General features: G+C 35.0%; 1 protein-coding gene across 6 annotated transcripts in view; it reads left to right on the top strand.

Moving 5' to 3' along the window:
* The window catches only part of LOC149067556 (ras-related protein Rab-27A-like), a 73,049-nt gene extending 52,918 nt beyond the window's left edge, over positions 1 to 20,131 (top strand). For all 6 annotated transcript variants that reach the window (XM_089252497.1, XM_089252495.1, XM_089252498.1 and 3 more), the window contains 4 exons: positions 5,015 to 5,188; positions 8,683 to 8,762; positions 13,578 to 13,805; positions 19,693 to 20,131. In XM_089252497.1, the coding sequence (XP_089108623.1) occupies positions 5,018 to 5,188; positions 8,683 to 8,762; positions 13,578 to 13,805; positions 19,693 to 19,876 (663 nt within the window). In that variant the 5' untranslated portion in view covers positions 5,015 to 5,017 and the 3' untranslated portion in view covers positions 19,877 to 20,131. The remainder of the gene's footprint in view (positions 1 to 5,014; positions 5,189 to 8,682; positions 8,763 to 13,577; positions 13,806 to 19,692) is intronic.
* Positions 20,132 to 21,061: the final 930 nt, after the last annotated feature.

Here is a 21,061-nt window from a genome sequence, read left to right as displayed (position 1 = left end):
AAATATGCACAAAAATATAAAAATAACCGGCATGAATTATCATGGGTCACTCGAAAAGATTTTCAAATATTAATATTATGAACGCCAATATAGACGCCGAATGAATGAATGAATGCCAGAACTTCGCCACTGGACTTTCCCGTTGCCGAGATCTCTTCCAGCTCAGCTTCGTGGCAGAGTCTGGAACACTTTATTTAGTGTCAAAAAGAAATAAAAAAAAAACAACATACAAACTTTTTTACGACATATTTTCCCCGGACAATTGGGTACTGTCGCGATTAACAAATTTTGTGGTGATTACAGACGAGATGGGATTAGCCAATATAGAGGCCAAGAATGAATTTAAAAATACCGCAACCCTAGAATGTTGGTCATTCAAACACATGATCAGGTACACCACAGACAAAGAAAGAGAGAAAAAATAACTAATTTCTCTATACGAAGGTTTTAATTTGATAATTAATACGAAGGTCATTTGGCTGTTGCGAAGATGAATTTTTGGAGAGAAAATTCAACTGCCTTTGCACGTCCCACGTCCTTTCACTTTCGGTGAAAGCTCTCGACTACAGAGGCAACGAATCTCGCAATCTTTCCCAGGAGCTCGCATGCACTGAAAGGGACAGTACATGGACGGCCGGATCCAAAGCTGCATTAAGAGTTGCCATCAACTCAGTTGACTCAGGCCAAGCTCACAACTGTTGACGCTACCCCCAGATGAAAGGATGACGTCACTCTCCATAAGTCTATTTCATAAGTCGCCATCTGGTGGTAGCGTCAACAGTTGTGAGCTTGGCCTGAGTCAGATCGGGCCGTCCATGTACTGTCCTTTTCAGTGCATGCGAGCTCCTGGGAAAGATTGAGAGATTCGTTGCCTCTGTACTCTAATGCGTTACCCGGAAAGTGAAAGGACGTGGGTTCGATTCCCCGCAAAGGCAGTTGAATTTTCTCTCTTTCCAAAAATTCATCTTCACAACAGCTAAATGTTGAACCCTTCTGGGTAGCGGAGAGAGACCGTCATTTGGGGGGGGGGGCAACGGCCCTGGCTTTTGAAAATACACTAAAAACGGTATATATATATATATATATATATATATATATATATATATATACACAAATATATATACATGCATTGAGTACATGTGCTTTGCCCCCCCCCCGGAGAAAGTTGAAATGACGGTCCTGAGAGTGACGTCATTCTTCATAATAGAAGAGAAAAGATGGAAGAGAGAGAAAAAAAGAAGTTTTATATATTTATATCGCCAAGAATCACGAGAAGCGATAAGTAGCCAACTGTTGTGATTTTTAACAATTTTTTGAGTCTTTAATAATTGCACTCCGTCGATGATGTTTTTGTTTTTATGTATTTCTGGGTGAGATAAATGAACTTGTGAATTTTTTCAGGACTTGCGAATTTTTTGAGGACACCTTGGGATCCTTTTCTTGTGAGTGTTTAGTGATTCCCACGGTGACAATTATAATGCGGATCAGAGTGAAATTTTAAAAACCGCTTACCACTCAAAGTACTCCCATCATCCACAAATGATGAGCGTAGTAACCTGCTCAATCATTCTCTGCGATTATTTTAAATTTCATTTTTTGAGATGAGATTCTTTAAGTGACGTATACATGGCGTACGCATACACAGGGTGTCCTGTGAGTGCTAATGTGGCCTTTATCTCATCAACCGTCGGGCGTAGAGGTAGGATTCCAATTCAAAAAATGTTCAAAAGGCGTTCAAAAATTACCCTGTATCAGTTTTGAGAGTAAAAATACAGTGTATAACAAATTAAAAAATCTACTTTTTTATATGGTCCCACTGTGCTCTAACCTCCAATTAGAAAGTTGTTGCCCTGTCTCTCCTGATGCCAACAAAAAATCCACGTTTCTAAGAGCAATATTCACAGAGATATTCGAATACGAAAAACGGAGGAAATTTGTGAAAGAACAGCGTTAAATGCGGAAAAACCGTTTTACCCACATTTAAAGCTGTTCTTTCCTCCGTTTTTCGAATTCGAATATCTCTGTGAATATTGCAATTGGAAACACGGAATTTTTGGTGTTGGCCTCGGGAGATACAGGGCAACAAGTTTTAACTGGAAGTTAGAGGACAAGGAGCCGTACAAAAATTTAGATTTTTTTTGTGTCACGCTATTTTAACTCTAAAAACTGGTGCAGCGTAATTTTTGAACGCTTGTTGAGCATTTTTTCAATTGAAACTATACCTCTACGACTGACGGATGATGAGATAAAAGCCGTGCTAGCACTTACAGGACACCCTGTATATTCTAGTTTTTCATAATTTTTTTCATCATTTTTCTATTCTCTGACAGGTTTGCTTGTTCTGTATGAGACGGCGCACATTGAATTGAATAGTGGAAGTCCCCAAGGGCGTAGCGAGGGGGGGGGGGACTTGGGGGTCTGGTCCCCCCCCCCGAAATGTGAGAAAATGACCGGAAATAGGGAAAAAGATGGCCAAATCCATTGTTCTGTCACTTTGGTTCCCCCCCCCCCCCGAACGATTTCTGGCTACGCCCCTGGTAGTCCCCCCAATCACTATTTTGTCGATGATTGCGGGTTCAAACCCAGATTTTGTGTTTTTATCACACCTTTTTTTTCGATTGCATTAAATTTGTAACGTCTGAGTAGTTCAAGTGCCATCTATCTTTCACACAAAAAAACTGAAAAAAAGGGAAAATTTTTTTAACGCTCTTGAAGTGAGAGAAGCATTTTTCTGAACATTCAAGCAGCCAAAGGGTTAAAATTTATTACGATAAATGCAATTGTTGTTTTTTGTTTTAATTTGAATATGAAATTAACTATAATTTTGAATGATTGAAATTAATGACATTAAAAATTGACGTAACTAATTAATATGATATTGATCCGCTAAATATTCAGTAGTTGAATAGATATGCCAGTCGAATTTTTTAGGAGAAATGAATTTCTTTATCCTCTGAAAAAAAAAGTAGAAAATAATTTTGTTCCTATTTTTCCAGAACTTATTGGCACCTCCGGTATGTTGTTAGACACCCTGATATAAATTCCGAAAATTTTCTGTGTTCCAATATCAATTTTATAGTTACCATGGAGACTTGGCAGTTGGGATTTGTTAAACTACAGATTTCGCCGAATACCTAGCAAATATTCGGCAAAAGAGCTAAATAACCCCGATACCGAATATTCCTCTTATCCCTAGGTATCATACTAAAGAGACATTCTCGCTTTCGAAACAGAGATAGTAATTTTTTTTCTCTCTTCATGTTTTTATGTGACAGTATCTTCTTTGGATGGCATTAACTATTCCACAACTCTTAGATATTTCGTGTGTCGTCGGTTGACTTTCTTCCGATACTGGAAAAAAAAAAAGACGACACCGGAGGAACAGTGATAAAAATGGCGAAATATGCCTATGATGAAATCCCCATCGACACGAATTCTCGCTATGGTTGACAGCAGAGTTATCCAACTCATCAACGTCGACAGAGTAAATGGCAAAACGTGTCTAAGAAATGAAAAGAAACCTTTTCGGAAACGTCTCCAAAACGGCTCTCCACAAAATCTCGCTTTATTAGAAACTTTTATCTCGAAGAAGGACGAAGCAAATATTCACCTAAAAATATAATCGTTGTTACGGTATATGTGATAAATCCGGTTATTATACATAACAACCGGTTATTGTGCACAATCGCCGAGCATTTTGGTAAGTTTGATAAATTTCCCTAAATTAATCTCTTTTACCGGCGATTATGCATTGTACCCAAGCTTCATTGGTAAACGTGTTAAATCGTACTTGTATGAATTATCATATCATATACTGTGTGTGTGTAGTGATCATTATATAACGGAGTACGATCGTAAAATATGTTATCATATTATAATTGTTTTATATCGATGGATCGAACTATATTCATCACTAGAGCCCGGAAGTTTAGGCACTAAAAATGATCAAAATAGGCAGGCATGAAAGAATCGAAAATGAGAAAATGAATCGAGCTAAAAAAGATAAGAATAGCGTGTTAACTTGTAAAACATTCTGGTTGCCAATAGAAAAGTCTGAAAGAGCCAAGACAAAGGATAAACTATTAACGACGGCAAAAAATCACCAATTTGGCGGCAACCTCGTTTACGGAATCATAGCCCCCCAAATGCAAGAGAACCAGGATTCGACTCCCGACAGTAAAAATACTGCTACTACTTAATCGCACATGCACTTCGTACACATTCCTCTATGGAATTTGTAAGAAATCGGTACATGCAGGAATGTGAGCCCCTAACGTATTTTTGTTGTAAGAGTTCTGCTTGTTTCTTGTCCTTCCTGGTGCGACCATCTGTCTGATATTTCCGACGGAGACAACAAACTTTACTTTCTCCGTCCACCTCAACATAATATCCAGAAAAGTCTCTTTCCTTGCTATATGGGTGGAATTTTCGGTCGTCGAAACTTTTTTTTAATAAAAATGTCCCTTTTTTTGTTTCTCGATGAAACTTCCTTGAATTTTCGCTCTCTGAATTGAAATAAAAGAAGATCATTTTCATAAGTTACGAACTATATTTCATAACTTATGAATTTATTATTAATTTGAATATACATATGAATTTTTGTCTCACCTATTTGCCTTTTTTTCAAGTTTGTATCGTTGAATACATTCTAATACACTGCAATAGTCTTTTATTTCCTGCCTATTGGCTATATTTTCACAATTTCACCCACAATTGGCAATTTTTCCCACGTTTGGCGAGTTTTTGGCGAGAATCGGAATAGCCTACTTATTTTCCTACACATGAAAGTCCAACAATTTTTCATTTACTCGAGAGGACTCAAGTAAATGAAAAATTAGAAAGAACGTGATCTCACAATGATTGAAAGATACTGAAAGTATGTATTTTTTTATTATCATTGCATTTTGCATGAATTACAGAACTCACGTATGATAAGGCATTTAAAAATTTTGTTTCGGTTGTTGTTATTAACGTATTTCTTATATTAAGCACTTGATACGTTTTTTATTTTCAGATAATGAGCAATGTCAACGCTCCAGTAACCGCCGATTATGATTATTTCATCAGGTTCTTGCTCCTTGGTGATTCTGGTGTTGGCAAAACTAGTTTTTTAGTTCAATACACGGATGGAACGTTTGTGAAAAAATTCATGTCCACTGTCGGAATCGACTTCAGAGAGAAGCGACTAGTGAGTTTTACAATGAAAAAAAACACGTTTCAGCCTCTTTAATAGTTAATTTAAGTAATTTCATTTTGAAATAAACATTCTTCTAATGAATGTACTGTAATTGCAATGAAAAGGATATCCGACTAATTATTTAAATTAAATTTGGTTGTTTAGGAAATGTTTAATTATATGTTTTTAAGAAACAAAGCATAGATTAAAATCTTATTATTTTTTCGTGAAACCTGTACATAGATAGATGATAGATATTTGAGATGGTATTACTTAGAAATATTTCGTTAAATTAATTAAAATTAATGAAAAATGCATTTATTCGTCATTATAACTTTTTCTTTGTTCACTTCTTTATTTATGATTTTTCTATGTTTTTTTTTCCTCAGCCAAAAATGTAATCTTTAACAACCATGGTCGTGATGGAAAGTATTTTTTCACTTACAGCATTTCCAGTATTACTTTTTATTCGCATGAAAGAGAAGATAAAAACTTTTATAACAAGATTAAAGAGACTTTTAAGCTTTTCGTCGGTTCGAAGAACGTCTCTAAGAGGAAAAATCGTTTCCCATTTTTCAGCTCGTTTCAATCACATTTTCCAGATTTCAAAGAACAATCTCACATTTTCCTTTCGCTATTATTTAAAAAAATATAACTTCAGGTTTTTATTTCAAATATATTTCCAAACTTTATGAAATTTTTGTTCAATGATAATAACCAATTTATGTACACATATAAATTATGTGCTTGAGTAATGGCGTCAACGGAATTTTTGAATTTTTATTCAAATTTACTTTTTCCCCTGTCATAAACGTCAAAAATACCAATATTTTTTATTTTTCATTGCTGAAGCTCTATGCTTGAAACTCCATTAAATGTGCTCATTCTTTTATTCTATCACTGAATTTCAAATATGTTTCATAACAGAAAAGTATTTCACATATCAAATAATAGATTATCATAAATTAACTTATGTACTCCTATTAAAGACGTTAAACATTTTTTCTGTATAAAATGTTATCGTCAGTGATTAGACCGAAAGCTTCTAATTTTAGATTTCTACCAGTCACGATATTGAAGGCACTCTAAAAGGCATCTTCGATGTGTTTCGCTCTGAAGCACCACGGCTTACTAAAGCACCCAAGAGAGTGCTCGATGTCTATTTGATTTTGCACTCGTGGACATTTAATTACACGCATACATATTACGCACTCCATTTAAAAGGCTTTTAAGGATTAGAATTATGTTAGTACGAGGTTGAGCATGACATCGGAGTTACCGCATGAGTGTTCTTCCTATTATAGGCATAGATGACGTGAGCGCAATTCCTACTTCGAAATATTCAATACTCAAGTCAAATTAAAAGTAAAATACTTGGCCATTGTATAGTCACTTTAAATATATAAATTGGAGAATAAAAAAATTCTCTTTCTCACGAATCTTACTAGACGCAGGCCAATCAAGTCAGTCGCAATCAATACATAAATTGCTGTGCCACAACAACTTTGTTTCACATGATATCTCTAGAATCTGTTTTCTGCCACGCGTGCAAATCGGGGATTTTTCTTAGACAAATGCCATATGTGTAGATGAGTTGAATAAGGCATTTGATTGTGTTTGTAGAGTCCGATAGTATGATAGGTACAAAAATTAAAACTGAATGTTTGAGAATGTTTTGAATATGGGTCTATATTTGGAGGCACCAGTTCCAGTCTATCGATCTCTTTGATTCCGGAAATATCATGCGAAACAAAGTGGTTGTGGCGCTGCAATTAACGTCTTGTGTAAGCAAAAATGTGATAGAGAATGATTGTGTCTCTGACATGATTGCTTGCATCGTAAAGAATTTTGTTGTTCTCCGGTTTATAAATTTGAAGTGACTATACAATCACCAAGTATTTTACTTTTAATTTGACCAGTATTGAATATTTCAAGGTAGGAATTGCACTCACGACATAGATGCTGAAAAGACCGAAAAACACAGTGTTACGGTGAAATAATAAATTTAAAGACACACCGGCATATGTTGACCCGAAAAAAGGTTCTAAGCTCCTGCTGTAGCTTCCAGTGCAATGGGCCCTGACAGTGAAAGATAACGGTCGTGCGACAATCATAGCGAAGATAACCATTTTGAGGTGCATGTTTATTCGTTGTTCCGTTAAATACAGTAAGCCCCACTTCATCGCGGATAATGGATACCTCGCTTAAATGGATAAAATCCTCCGGCACTAAAACTTCTCTCATAGAGACAATGTTAAAGTTCCCCGCTTAATAAAATAATTTCGGGTACTCTTCCCCGCTTAATAAAATAATTTCGGGTACTCTTCCCCGCTTAATAAAATAATTTCGGGTACTCTTCCCCGCTTAATAAAATAATTTCAAATACTTTTCCCCCTTAATCGAATATTACGCTTCCCGCGTCAATACATTTAAGAGTAGGTACTAGCCTCCGAGTATTCAAGTTTCCTACAATACTTAAATTTAATTATTTCATTTTTGTTCTCTGTTGAGCAAATAGAGGGCGTTAACTTTCCTAATGAAAGTAAAAATCTTAAGTATTTTGATCATTGTAAACAAGTATAATTTTCATTTCATTTTTGATGTCTGATTTATTCGAGAAGCTTTAATGATATTGATCGTTCATCAGTTTTCAATATACAAACTATACTAACGTTGTAAAATGGCAATTGAATTGTTCCCCGCTTAATAGGATATCGTGTGTTGGCATCGTTGATATCCGATTTAGGGCCGTATTCACCGACATGATTTAAACTATAGTCACAATTTTTTGATAAGAGATCAACACGGATTGGTTAAATTCAGATTTTTAACCAATCTACGTTGATCTCTTATCCAAAAATTGGGACTACAGTTTAAACCATGTCGGTGAATACGGCCTAAGCGGGACTGACTGTGTATTTAAAGTGCAATATATTCACGCATTCTATACTGAGAAATTGTATTTTCCGGATGTTATGCCGAAACTGATATTTGGAAAGAAAAGTGATTTGCCTCCTCCGTGAATCGAACCTGGTCCCCTTGCATACCGGGCAAGCGCGCTAACTAATACACCAGAGACACACTTTTCAATTCCTCATAACACGCATTAGTAGCGTGAAGCGCTGAGTGGAGCAGTATATTTCAGGCCGAAAAAATACCATCTCTTCATACAAAACGCCAACTGGGGCGAAAATTTCTGTAGTTAAGGGAGGCTCGTATGACTCCACTCAGCGCTTCACGCTACTAATGCGTGTTATGAGGAATTGAAAAGTGTTTCTCTGGTGTATTGGTTAGCGAACTTTCCCGGTATGCAAGGGAACCCGGGTTCGATTCCCGGAGGCGACAAATCACTTTTCTTTCCAAATATCTGTTTCGGCATAACATCCAGAAAATTCAATTTCTCAGTATATTTCAGGCCGAAAAAATACCACCTCTTCACATTCACGCGTTCTTTCATTTCATTTGGCTACAATTAAATAATTATTTGACCTATGCTACCTATCTAGGCCTACAAGCGGCCAAACGCTGAAGGCGGCCGAAGCCAAAGAGTACTCATACAATTATGGGATACTGCTGGACAGGAAAGGTGAGAAATAGTATATTAGAACAAGATTTTTTTTTTGGAAGGGGAAATTTTTTTATGTAACCCACACAGTGTTTCTCGAAGTTTTAAGTGGAACTACCGATTATTTCATCAGTGATCAACAGAAAATTACCGAAACACGAATGAATAAAAATCAAGCGAAGCAATTACTAGGAATATTTTGAAAGAAAAAAATTACCATTACATTTATACAGGATGTCCTGGAGTCTAATGCAGCCTTTATCTAATACAAATGCAATTCCACAACAGGCAAAATGTCCAACGCAGTGGCTAAAAAAAAAGTGCCCATAAACAAATATGGATGTCGTATTTCTAAAATACACAAACCCCAATTAAAAGTGCAATTATAAAAACTATATAGGCCTATATGTTGCTGCCAAAGCCTGAAGTGCGGTTAATTCGCGAAATGGTCAAGAGTTTTGGTCAAAGTCCGAATTTCAGAAATGATTCTGACTTTGGCCGGGCCGGAGATCCCTGGCCAAAGCTCGATGTGATAATGTAAGACTGCTCGATAGGAGCCAAATCCATTTTGTTTTTATCTCCAACGTGTGATACATATTTAATATATAGCAGCTGTATTGAATTAGCTCCATGTGACGAGAGAAAAAAAATGAAATTTGAGAGAAAAAACTGTAAAAATAATTATATGTATGTATATATATATATATATATATATATATATATATATATAAGCAAAGATAGTTTTTTCTGTCAAACTTTAGAGAGAAAATAATTACTGCATCGTGACTTCGGTTTGATGGGTTGCCATAACTAACGTGGACATAATTATCACGAAAAAATACGCTAAATTGACGATGATCCTGAATCATATCTTTTCCATCCAACTGGCAGATATTTAACAAAATTGGCTAATTCGCGAAGTGGCCGGACCCGTCGTGAAGTGGACAATTCCGGGATTGGCAGTAACATATACTTGATAAACAATAATATAATGTCCATAAAAAATATTTATGGTTGTCTTATCTAAGTATCGATAGCTTCTCGATCTCATCAACCGTTTGTCGTGGAAGTACAGTTTCAGTTTAAAAAATGCTCAAAACGTGTTCAGCAATCACTCTGTACCAGTTCTGAGAGTGAAAATACAGTGTCATAAAATAAAAAAATCTGAATTTTTTATAGGGTCCCCCTTGTTCTCTAACTTCCAATTAGGAAGTTGTTGCCCCGTCTTTTCCGAAGCCAAAAAAAACCATTCATGTTTTGAAGTGCAGTATTCGCTGAGATGTTTGAATTCAAAAACAATAGAAACGTTAGGAAAGAACAGCATAAACTAACGAACAACGCTCCTTTCCTTAATTTGCTCATTTCTTTTCCACATTTCTCCCATTTTTGAATTCAAATCTCTCAGCGAATATTGCACTTAAAAACATTAATTTTTTTTTTTTTGTTGGCTTCCCGAGAAAGAGAGCAGCAACTTTCTAATCGTAAGTTAGAGGACGGGTGACCGTATGAAAATTTAGATTTTCGTCATTTTGTGATACACTATATTTATACTTTCAAAACTGGTGCAGAGTAATTTTTAAACGCATTTTGATTGTTTACAAAACTACGATCATACCTCTACGACGAACGGTTCATGAGATGAAGGCCGCATTAGCACTTACAGGACACCCTGTATTGCAAAAAAGATACATTATAGAGAAAGGAGGGTAAGAAAAAACAACTTCCGTAGATAATAGGATTGCTCTAAAGCTTCGCGATGGTGAAGGGAGAGGAAAGAAAAACACAGAGGGAAAATTCGTTTGCATTTATTCCGCTGTTGTTTGGACGTAACGTTAAGCCCGTGATCGTAAAGAGGTTAAACTAGAACAATACCTTCACGACGAACGGTTGATCACGTAAAGGCAGCATTAAGACTTACAGGACACCCTGTACACATATTTACTGTTCCTTCTTATAACCACGCTTTTCCTCTAATAATGTGAATAAATGACTTCGTAGGGAAATGGAAATTGGTTGAAGTATGTTTTTTTGGTGAATCTTTCCTGTTTTTGCAGCAGAAAATGAGTTTTCTTTGGCGTGAAATGTTACCGTTTCAAGTAGCTCCCATTATTTAACCTGAAAAAAGACGTAGAAAAAAATAAATAAATTCTTTCAGGGAAGTAGAACTAAGATAGAAAAAAAATGTTCAAGAAACAAGTAGGATACACATACACACACAAAAGAAAAACGAGCCAAACTAAGACCATCAAAAGAGGTTAGAATGCAACCAGGAAAAGCAAACATTTCGACTTCCTTCGATATTCTCTGTTACTTTATTTTCTGTTTCTTAGCCAATGCGATCGTTAGATAGCTATTCTAGGTATCACATTTCTCACTGCAATGGATAGGAAAAAAACATAAACTTCGATTTGGTATGACATCCCCAATCTCACTGAAAGAAATCCCATAGCAACACCAACATCTTTTTTTTCTAGGGGGTTCTATCGCTCTCGGCAATAGAAATCTTTTTAAAAATTCAGTCTATCTCAATGTTTGTCTAGAACAGGGTTCTTCAACGCATTGTCCGCGAGCCACATGGGGCCCTTGTAGCTTTCTGCGATGTCCCGCCGTCGAAAAGGCTTACATAGTTACAGAATTTATAGAAACGCTGTAAAAAACCTCATTAGGGAAAATAATTTTATACAGTAGAATCTCGACTATCCGGCCTAGTCTCTTGGCGCCATGACGTCGCCAAATCATCGGGGCTGTCACCAAACTTCACCAAAGTTTGTTGCCACTTTAGCGATATTTACAGAGGAATTAGTTAATTTTCATTTTTCCAGAAGACAATGACTATTTACAGGCGAAAAATAACATAATAAATGATAAATAACGACTATATATATTTTTTTAATAACAATATTTATATTCTTGGACTTCTGTAATAAATTTTTAAAAAGTACAGTGCATAACAAACATTTACATTATGTATACATTTATGTATAAAGCACTGGCCTGTAACAAGAGGTTTCAAAATAGGAAGAAAGAGAGAAAAAGAGGTTTTTTTTAAAAATAAAAGAATGAATATATATAGGAGCGGGTTTTGGTATTAAACTGGTGTTTTTGAGGGTATGGTAGGGGTAGGAAGTGAGCATTTACCGAACTCCGGCCTGTCCGGCTTTTCTGTTATCTGGCCAGCCCTTCCGCCACATTAGGCCGGATAGTCCAGATTCTACTGTATTTCAAAATTGGCGAAGAAGCAATTTCAAAATTACTGAGAGAAATAATTTGAGAATTAATGAGAAATAATTTTATAATTTTAAAAGAGATAATTTTATAATTTTAAAAGAGATAATTTTATAATTTTAAAAGAGATAATTTTATAATTTTAAAAGAGATAATTTTATAATTTTAAAAGAGATAATTTTATAATTTTAAAAGAGATAATTTTATAATTTTAAAAGAGATAATTTTATAATTTTAAAAGAGAATTTTCCCCCGATCTGAAATAATTTCGCAATTAATGAAAAATATTTCCAGAATTAATTAAAATATTTCCATAATTAATTAAAAATATTTCCAGAAATAGTGAAAGAAATAATTTCGGAATTTCGGAAAATATTTTAATTAGAGAATTTCGGAAAATATTTCAATTAGAGAATTTTGGAAAATATTTTATATAGAGAATTTTGGAAGATATTATCTCCAGAATTATTGAAAGAAATATTTCCAGAATTAATGAAGATTTATGTTTAATGAGAAATAATTTCAGGATTAAAGAAAATTCATTTAATGAGACAATAATTTCAGGATTAAAGAAAATTCATTTAATGAAAATATGATTTCAGAATTTTAATAAAAATTCGTATTTGATGAGAAAATAATTTCAGAATTAATGAAAGTCCATAATTAATTCATTCTCAATGTCGGAATAAACAAAATTCTCAAATAATATAGGACCTCATGTCATGTTTGACATAGAGCCACGGGTCTCCTTAGGGTCACGTTAAGACGCCACCTTGGGAATCTAGTAGATACCGCAGTATGACTTGTCGGGCTTCATAGATTTTTTTTTTTGGCCCGCGGTATCTAAAAGGTTGAAGAGCCCTAGTCTAGAATGTGATGTTATGTGTGTCGTTCATAATACTTATACAGGGTGTCCTGCAAGTGCTAATTCGGCCTTTATGTCATCAACCGTCCGTCGTAGAGGTATGATTCCAATTTAAAAAAAGTGCTCAAATTGTGTTAAAAAAATTACTCTGTACCAGTTTTGACAGTGAAAATACAGCGTGTCACAAAATAAAAAAATATAAATTTTTATACGGTCACCTTGTCCTCTAACTTCTAATTAGAACGTTGTTGCTCTGGCTTTTTTCCTAGTCCAACAGAAGAGATCCGAAGTTTTTAACTGCAATATTCGCACAGATATTCGAATTCAAAATTCGGAGAAAATGAGGGGAAGGACAGCGTAAATGAAGAAAATGAGCATTGTCCGTTAGTTTTTGCTATCATTTCCCAAGTTTTCTCCGATTTTTGAATTAAAATATCTCAGTGAATAGTGCAGTTAAAAACAAGGGACTCTTTTCCTCTTGGGCTCAGAAAAAAGACAGGACAATAACTCTCTAATTGGAAGTTAGAGAACAAGGGGACCGTATAAAAATTTAGATCTTTTATTTTGTGACACACTGTACTCTCACTTTTGAAACTGGTACAGAGTAATTTTTAAACGCCTTTTGAGCATTTTTTTAATTTAGAGTCATACCTCTACGACAGGCGGTTGATGAGATAAAGGCCGCATTAGCACTTACAGGACACCCTGTATAAATTATATTTCATTTTCTATGTATATCTAATCAGATATAGGAGCGTGGCGACCTCTTTTTACCATCAAGCGATGGGATTCATACTGCTGTTTGATTTGACCAATGAGCAATCGTTCCTTAATATACGGGACTGGTTGGTTCATCTCAAGACTCATGCTTATTGCGACAACCCTGATGTCGTTCTATGTGGAAATAAAAATGATCTGGAGGAAAACAGAGTCATCAGTGAGGAAAGGGTCAGGCAAGAAGCGAGGAAACACGGGTAAATATTAAACCATAAAACTCTGTTATAACGACCTCGGTTCTAACAACACTTCGGCTACAGGTCAATAATCAGCGTCCCGGACTGATTCCCATTGAGAATAACGCTATATAAAGGTAAACCTTGCTTACAGAGTATATAACGTTGATGAAAAGCCACCAATTCAGATATAACAACAAATTTTTTGTCTCATTTACTTTCGTTTCAATGATGTTTTCCCAAGAAATTCCTAGAGCTTACCACAATCAGGGAATACAGTCTGTTGTTCTATTTATACTTACATGTATTTATACTTACATGATTTATATATTACATGTTTTTTGAAAATTCCGACTTATTCATAAGCAAGTCGGAGCTTCAAACATGCAATGAATCTTTTTTTTAGCGTTAGGTCTCAGTAGAACAACAAAAATTGCTTCCATGTGATGAACTATAATTCCAGGAATTTTTTGGAAAAACGTCTTAAAAAAGGAAGCTCAAATGACGGAAAACTCGTTATATCCAAGGTCGTTGCAATTTTATCAACGTTATAGAAGCAAGATTCGTTAAAATTATTCTCTCTCTATGGAATCAACCCAGGAATCACCCCAGACCGCCCATTACTGACGTTATAGTCAAAACGTCGTTGCGACCGAGGTCATTATAATCAAGTTCAACCCCATGTATTTTTTTTTTATTTTCGTGATTAACGTGTTAAGATATTAGAAAAGCTGAATCAACATCTAAGGTATCCGATTACGTTGAATACGTCATTTTGGAAGAAAATATTGATTTTCATTTTATTATTTTTTATGAAAGTTCCATCTGTTGTGATTCAAAAACAGACCTTGTTTTGTTCATATGATGCTTAGAATCGAAGTTATGTCCCACTTTAGTGTTGGGTTTTTACATACAAGTAATCTCCGTGAATGAAAATTTTAAACGTGGTTTACGAAGAATGCTATTGTTTATACATTTTACTCTTGAGTTTGAAGCACACACACACACATGATTCCTGAAAATCTATTATTTGTATTGTTACGAAAGTTTAATATGATATATTCTGCGTATTATTGGGCGTTATGAACCAAAATCTAAGATCCATCATATGTATTTCTCTAATTACACTGTTTTATAGACGATGTGTAGAATGAAATCTCAAAAAATTCACATGTAAATTACAAATTAGAGTGTAAAATATGAGCATACAATACGATCCTTTAAATTTTGGTTCATAACCTGCACCATTATTAGGTGAATGTACTGTGAAAATAATAAAACATTCCATTCAAAAAAAAATTTTCAATCGTGTTTCGAATATTTCATGAATTTCGTTTAAAATTTGACATAAATAGGACTTTTCCATAAAAAATGACGTAGCTGGTAAAAAATTTATTATTTTTTTCAACATTTTGGGACACTTTCTATCAAAAAATATTATTAATGTATCACTCCAGTGCCATTTTATAGAAAAGTGCTCTCAAACGGAATCGGATACCTTAACATTGTTTTTCTAATAGTTGGTTCCGTAATGTAATAAATTTTTTTTTCGTCAAAAAACAGTATGCTTTTCGATGAAAATCACAGAATTCAAAATTAAATAACTGGGACAATGTTCCTCGTAGAAATATGAAACGTCTTTGTTAGACTCATTTATTAGCAGGACAAATGTTTTCAATTGGAAATTTCAGGATATGTGGAATCGTATAAAAAGTTAAATTTTGTATTATTTGTGAAAGTAAAATTATTAACCTACACAGATCTTTGACAAATAAAAGAAATAACTCAAATCAATACGTCATTTGAATACTTTTCTAATTCAGAGTGTCTTTAAAATCATTGGTTTAAAAGTTAAAGGGTTGCATATGGACTTTTACTATACACCCTGTATGTTAATATCATTTTTCGATCTATTTCTTCCATAAGCTGACGTACAGGGTGATTATAATTGAAGTTGCGACTTCAAAAGCTGTAAAATAAGATTTACTAGTCAGAATAATTTAAAAATTTGCGTCAATACTTCCGAACCAACGAAATTTTTCGTGCCGAAGTAAAAAAACCCTTAGATATATTTATCGATAGGTGACGTTGTACTCGTGAAACACGATAATTCTCCCGCAAAATGGAAACAATAATCAGCCAGGGGAAAAAATGACAGTTTAATCAACACCGAAAAATTTCATAATTAATGGACACATCACAAAAAAGAAGTCCCATAACAAATACCTACGACTTGAGCAAGGAATTTTCAATATGTTGTCCACTACGCGTTCCGCTACGAGTTGGAAGCTCAAAACTGCCCGTTCCACAACCGATCGGAGTGTGCGTTCTAAGATGGAGGTACCTCAAGAATGTTGTATACAGACCACACATCCATAGCATTACCGCCCCCACCCACTCTGATCTGTTGTATAACGTGCAGTTTTAGTCTTCCAACTCGTAGCAGATTGAACATTTTTTTGCGTAAAATCGTAGATATTTGTTTTTTGACTTCATTTTGTGATGTTTCCATGAATTATGAAATTTTGCAATTTTTTGTATAAGTTTTATAATGCTCTGTAATTTTTTCATGTACGGAAATAAATTGAAATTGAATTAATTAAATTGTCATTTCCAATTCCTCCTTTCTGCGATCGAATTTCCCGTGTTTCACCACCTATCGGTAAATTTTTAAGTATTTTTTGTTTTACTTTGCCAAATAAAATTCCATTGCTTCAGGAGTATTGATGCAAATTTTCAAAGTCATTTCTGACCTCCTCCTAACCGGATCATAGCCCACCGCTCTGTCTCAACGAAGATATATAAGCAGGTGGTCTCGAAGAAGGGGCCTTGGTCATGCTGGAAAAAGTCATTCTGACCAGTGGTTCTTAATTAGCAGCGTTTTGAAATCGAACTTTAATTTTAATCACCCTGTATAGTAATCTCTCACTTATATACCCTGTCATTTATACGTTTCTCACAGTTATAAGGTGATTTTCTACACTTCTGGCAGAAGATATAGCAGAATAACGATATTTATTATTCATTTGAGCGACTCATTTTGCAAAGTACCTCTCAGTTATAAGTCGCAGAAAATTTTGATTGTTTTGCTTTTTCTCCACAAAGAGTCTGAAAAAATTTGAAGTGACAAAGTTAATTATGGCTAACTATATTTCTTGTATTTGTGCTAAAGGTATAAGGGTAGGCTATTCTTTTCCTTTTCATTGACTACATCGCAGTTTATGACTGAGATCAATCAGAGTGGATTCTCTTTGGAATCCTTTTTTAGCGATTCTTTTGTGCTCCGTACAACTCAAAGTGAGATTCTGGTATCACTCTGTACTCTGTAAAACTTACCATACTCAATTAACCGTACCGCGTGAAAGATAATATGCACCTTACTATCAACTGAAAGAATAAGTTGAATTTATGTGAGAATGGTGATAGGTGTTCTGTGTAGAGCTCGGAAGTTTAGGCACTAAAAATTGTCAAAGTAGGCACGCGAAAAGGCACAAAAAATGTTTAAAATAGGCACTAAAAAAGGCATTTATAATTGATGAAAGAAATAAAAAATGACTAAAAGCCCAGTTATTAAGTGTCCGAAAACTCTCTAAAAATTGTTTGCACTTGCTGCGTCGACTGTTTCAATTGCAGCTTATAATAACTGCACTATTTTCAAAATTAAATTGATTTTATGCGAAAAATAAAGTGTTTGTGGTCCCTCAAGATCAAGACGATTCCAGGGCCAGCATTATCAGACATGGAGCCCGTAGAGAAGATGATTGTGAGTCTCATTCGAAATATGAATGATTTTTACTTATTTGTTGCATTATTTGGAAAATTCATTTTTATACATGAAACACAGCTACCATGTTTTACTGTTGCAAAAAAATTTACTTCTTTTTCATTGATATTACCACATATGCGGACATATACTTTAAGGGCAGGGCCCGGTGTGGCCGCACCTGTCACACGACCCTGAGAGGAATCCTCAATCGATTACTAAGTACCTAAAATAACTTGCCATGGTTGTTTTGCAGTGCATTTGTGGCGTGATGAAAAATAAAATGGGCTCCAAAATACGATATGGGTTTTAGGGGGGGGGGGGATCTGTCTGATAATATCTAATGCTAAGATTTTTCGAGATTTTAAAAAGATCGAGTCTTTTGAAGTTCCCCATTCTTAAAATATCCAAGTTCCACGGAATATGGCTTCTGAAATTCACGAAGAAACTTGAAAAAACAATGTTAAAATAGGCATTTATGGCATTTTGCATGAACTTCCGAGCTATAGTGATAGGAATAAGAAATTGCAGCCTTGCAAGTGTTTTAAAAAAGTGACACGTTTTCGTTTTAGAGAAAAACTGCGTGTCAAGTTTGCCTAGCTATTCCAGGTTGTTTGACTTTGCTACACTTCAGAATGGGTAAATGAAAGCACGAAAGTTTGGTGATAACTGAGTTACGAGAACTACACTAAAGAAAATGTTCGACGACACAGATGAAGGGATCGATGCGGAAGATAATTTAAAAAGAAATTTTCCACGACAAAAGCTACTTCTTTAGGAACTGATGCGATTTTCTTTCAGTCGTACTAGTGGCTTTCCAACATAAACGGCAACAAAAACGGTCTTGTATTCGAAGTTACTCAACAAAATTAAAATATAGCTAGGTAATATTTTAATCACAGGGCATATATATTTCGATCATTTGATCAATGTGATCATTTTTTGTCCTACCAAGGTAATTTCTGCACACGAGGGCCAATTATATCGGGACCTACAATTTATTGCCAATTCCGAACGGCAGCCTTTTTTTTATACTCAACGAGATGTTGGTGTGATAATCTCTTGGTGTGGGACTCCCTGCGACAGCAACCTTTTTTCTGTGGTCATGTCGCCATTTCTGTTGTACCCCCGCGTCAGGAAAGTTTCTGAAAATGACGAACCGGGTATCGAACTCGCGACACCTCTAAACATTTGGTACTTTAGGTGAATTTCTTATCGACCTGGACTACCAATGTACAGGGTCACTCAATATACAGGGTGTCCTCAAAGTGCTAATTCAGCCTTTATCTCATCAACCGTTCATTGTAGAGGTACGGTTCTGGTTTAAAAAATGTTCAAAACATGTTCAGGATTCACTCTGTACCAGTTCTGAGAGTGAAAATACAGTTTGTCATAACATTAAAAAAAAAATCGAAATTTTTTATAGGGTCCCCTTTGTCCTCCAATTTCCAATTAGAAAGCTGTTGCGCTGTATCTCATGTGTGAGGCCAACAGAAAGAATTCCAAGTTTTTAAGTGCAATATTCGCTAAGATATGTGAAATCAAAAATCAGAGAAAATGAGGGAAAGAACAGCAAAAACTAGCGGACAACATTCCTTTCCTCCATTTATGCTGTCCTTTCCCAATTTTTCTCCGGTTTTTCAATTCAAATATCTGAGTGAATATTGCACTTAAAAACTTTGAATTTTTTTTGTGGGCCTCATGAGGGGCAGGGCAACAACTTTCTTATTGGAATTAAGTGGGCAAGGGACTGTATTAATATCCAGATTTTTTTATTTTGCTACACACTGTATTTTCACTCTCAAAACTGGTGGAGGGTAATTTTTGAACATATTTTGTAAATTAAAACTGTACCTCCACGATAAACGATTGATGAGATTAAGGCCACATTAGCCCTTACACTACATACACTCTGTATATAAATTTCGATGAAGGAATATTATTTTTTTTACGTTTCTCGAATAAAATCAATACTTATGTTTTACTTTGGTACTTAAATACATCAATTTCTATGTTATATATTTTTCAAATGTGTTTTATCCCCGTTTTCACACGTGTACGTTTTTTTTTATTGTTCCCTCGCACCGACGCAGAAGTGAGAGGTCACTGTATTTATAGATCGAAATCATTGAATTTTATTTCTAGGCTTCCATATTTCGAAACCAGTGCAGCAACTGGTCAGAACGTTTCGAAAGCAATGGATTCTCTCCTCGACATGGTGATGATGCGTATACAGAAGACGGTTGACACGGATAACATTCCGGGCCGAAAACGAGATGCTGGGGGCCCGAATCAAAACCGAGGCCAATCGAAATTTTGCGGCTGCTGACAGTCGAAAAAAAAGCATTTCAGTAACTTAATCATTGTTCCACTTTTGAAAAAGAAAATGAATGTTGTGTCATTATTTGAAAAAAGGGAGAAAACAAAGATGTGTATATTGTTCCTTACGTTTCCATTTGAGAAAACTGCCATTGAATGATGATGGTTTTATTTTTGCAATATTTTTTTCTCGGTTGTTGATTCAGTATTCTTTGTAAATGTGCGTATTAATTAGATGTTGAATCATAAAAAGAGGCATCACCGAGTTACTTTCTTTGTCTGCATCATTTTGGTATCTTTCAATCATTAATTATAAGACCAACGTTGATTCAATTTTGTTTTTCTTGAGGGGACATTGAAATACACAAAAATACTGGAGTTCACCCAGGGCCGTCTTAAGAACATCATACGCTCCGAGGGCAAGTGATTTTTCTGAGACCCACCAGAAAAATTTATATGCTTACTCTCGAAAATTTCAACTAGATCTAATTTTTGTGAGCCCCCCCCCCCTTCTCTCGAGGCCCGGATGGGCCCATGCGTTAAGACGGCACTGAGTTCACCAACTTTTGTCAAGTCACCAAAATTTAAGAAAAATTGCCAATTGTGGTTGATAAAAATTCAACGCTGAAGGTAATTTTAATGAGAGAAACAATTGCCGAAACTAACAAAAATTTTGGAATTGATGAACTAAAAATACTGAAAGAAATAATTTCAGCACCAAATGAAAATTTAGAATGAAAGGAATAATTCCAGATTCGATGAAATAAATAATTGCAGATTTGATGAAGGGAATGATTCAAGTTGATGAAATAAATAATTTCAGAATTAATGAAAAAACGATACCAGAATTAATGAAAGAAATAATTCCAGACGATAAAAATTCAGAATTAACAGTACGAATAAGTCCAGAATTAATGAAAATTCAGAATTTATGGAAGAAATAATTCCAGAATATAAATGAAAATTAAGATAATTAATATTAATGAAATTAATAATTCCACAATTGCAGAAAATTCAGAATTATCGGTATCACAAAAAATTCCAGAATTGATGAAAATTCAAACTATAGCAAGAAATAATTTAAAAAAAAAATTAGAACCTCCAATAATTTGCCGTCAGTGCGGGGCCCGGTGCGACTGTCGCACACCCTTAAGGGTGGCTCTGATTCAACGAACAAAAACGTTGAACATGACAA

The sequence above is a fragment of the Pholcus phalangioides genome, unplaced genomic scaffold (genome assembly GCF_987345545.1).
Source record: "Pholcus phalangioides strain wild (caught in Gottingen) unplaced genomic scaffold, Ppha-v1.0 ptg000029l_1, whole genome shotgun sequence".
NCBI lineage: Eukaryota > Metazoa > Arthropoda > Arachnida > Araneae > Pholcidae > Pholcus > Pholcus phalangioides.
The sequence above is the reverse complement of the archived record's forward strand: the minus strand, read 5'-3'. Positions and strand labels throughout refer to the sequence as shown.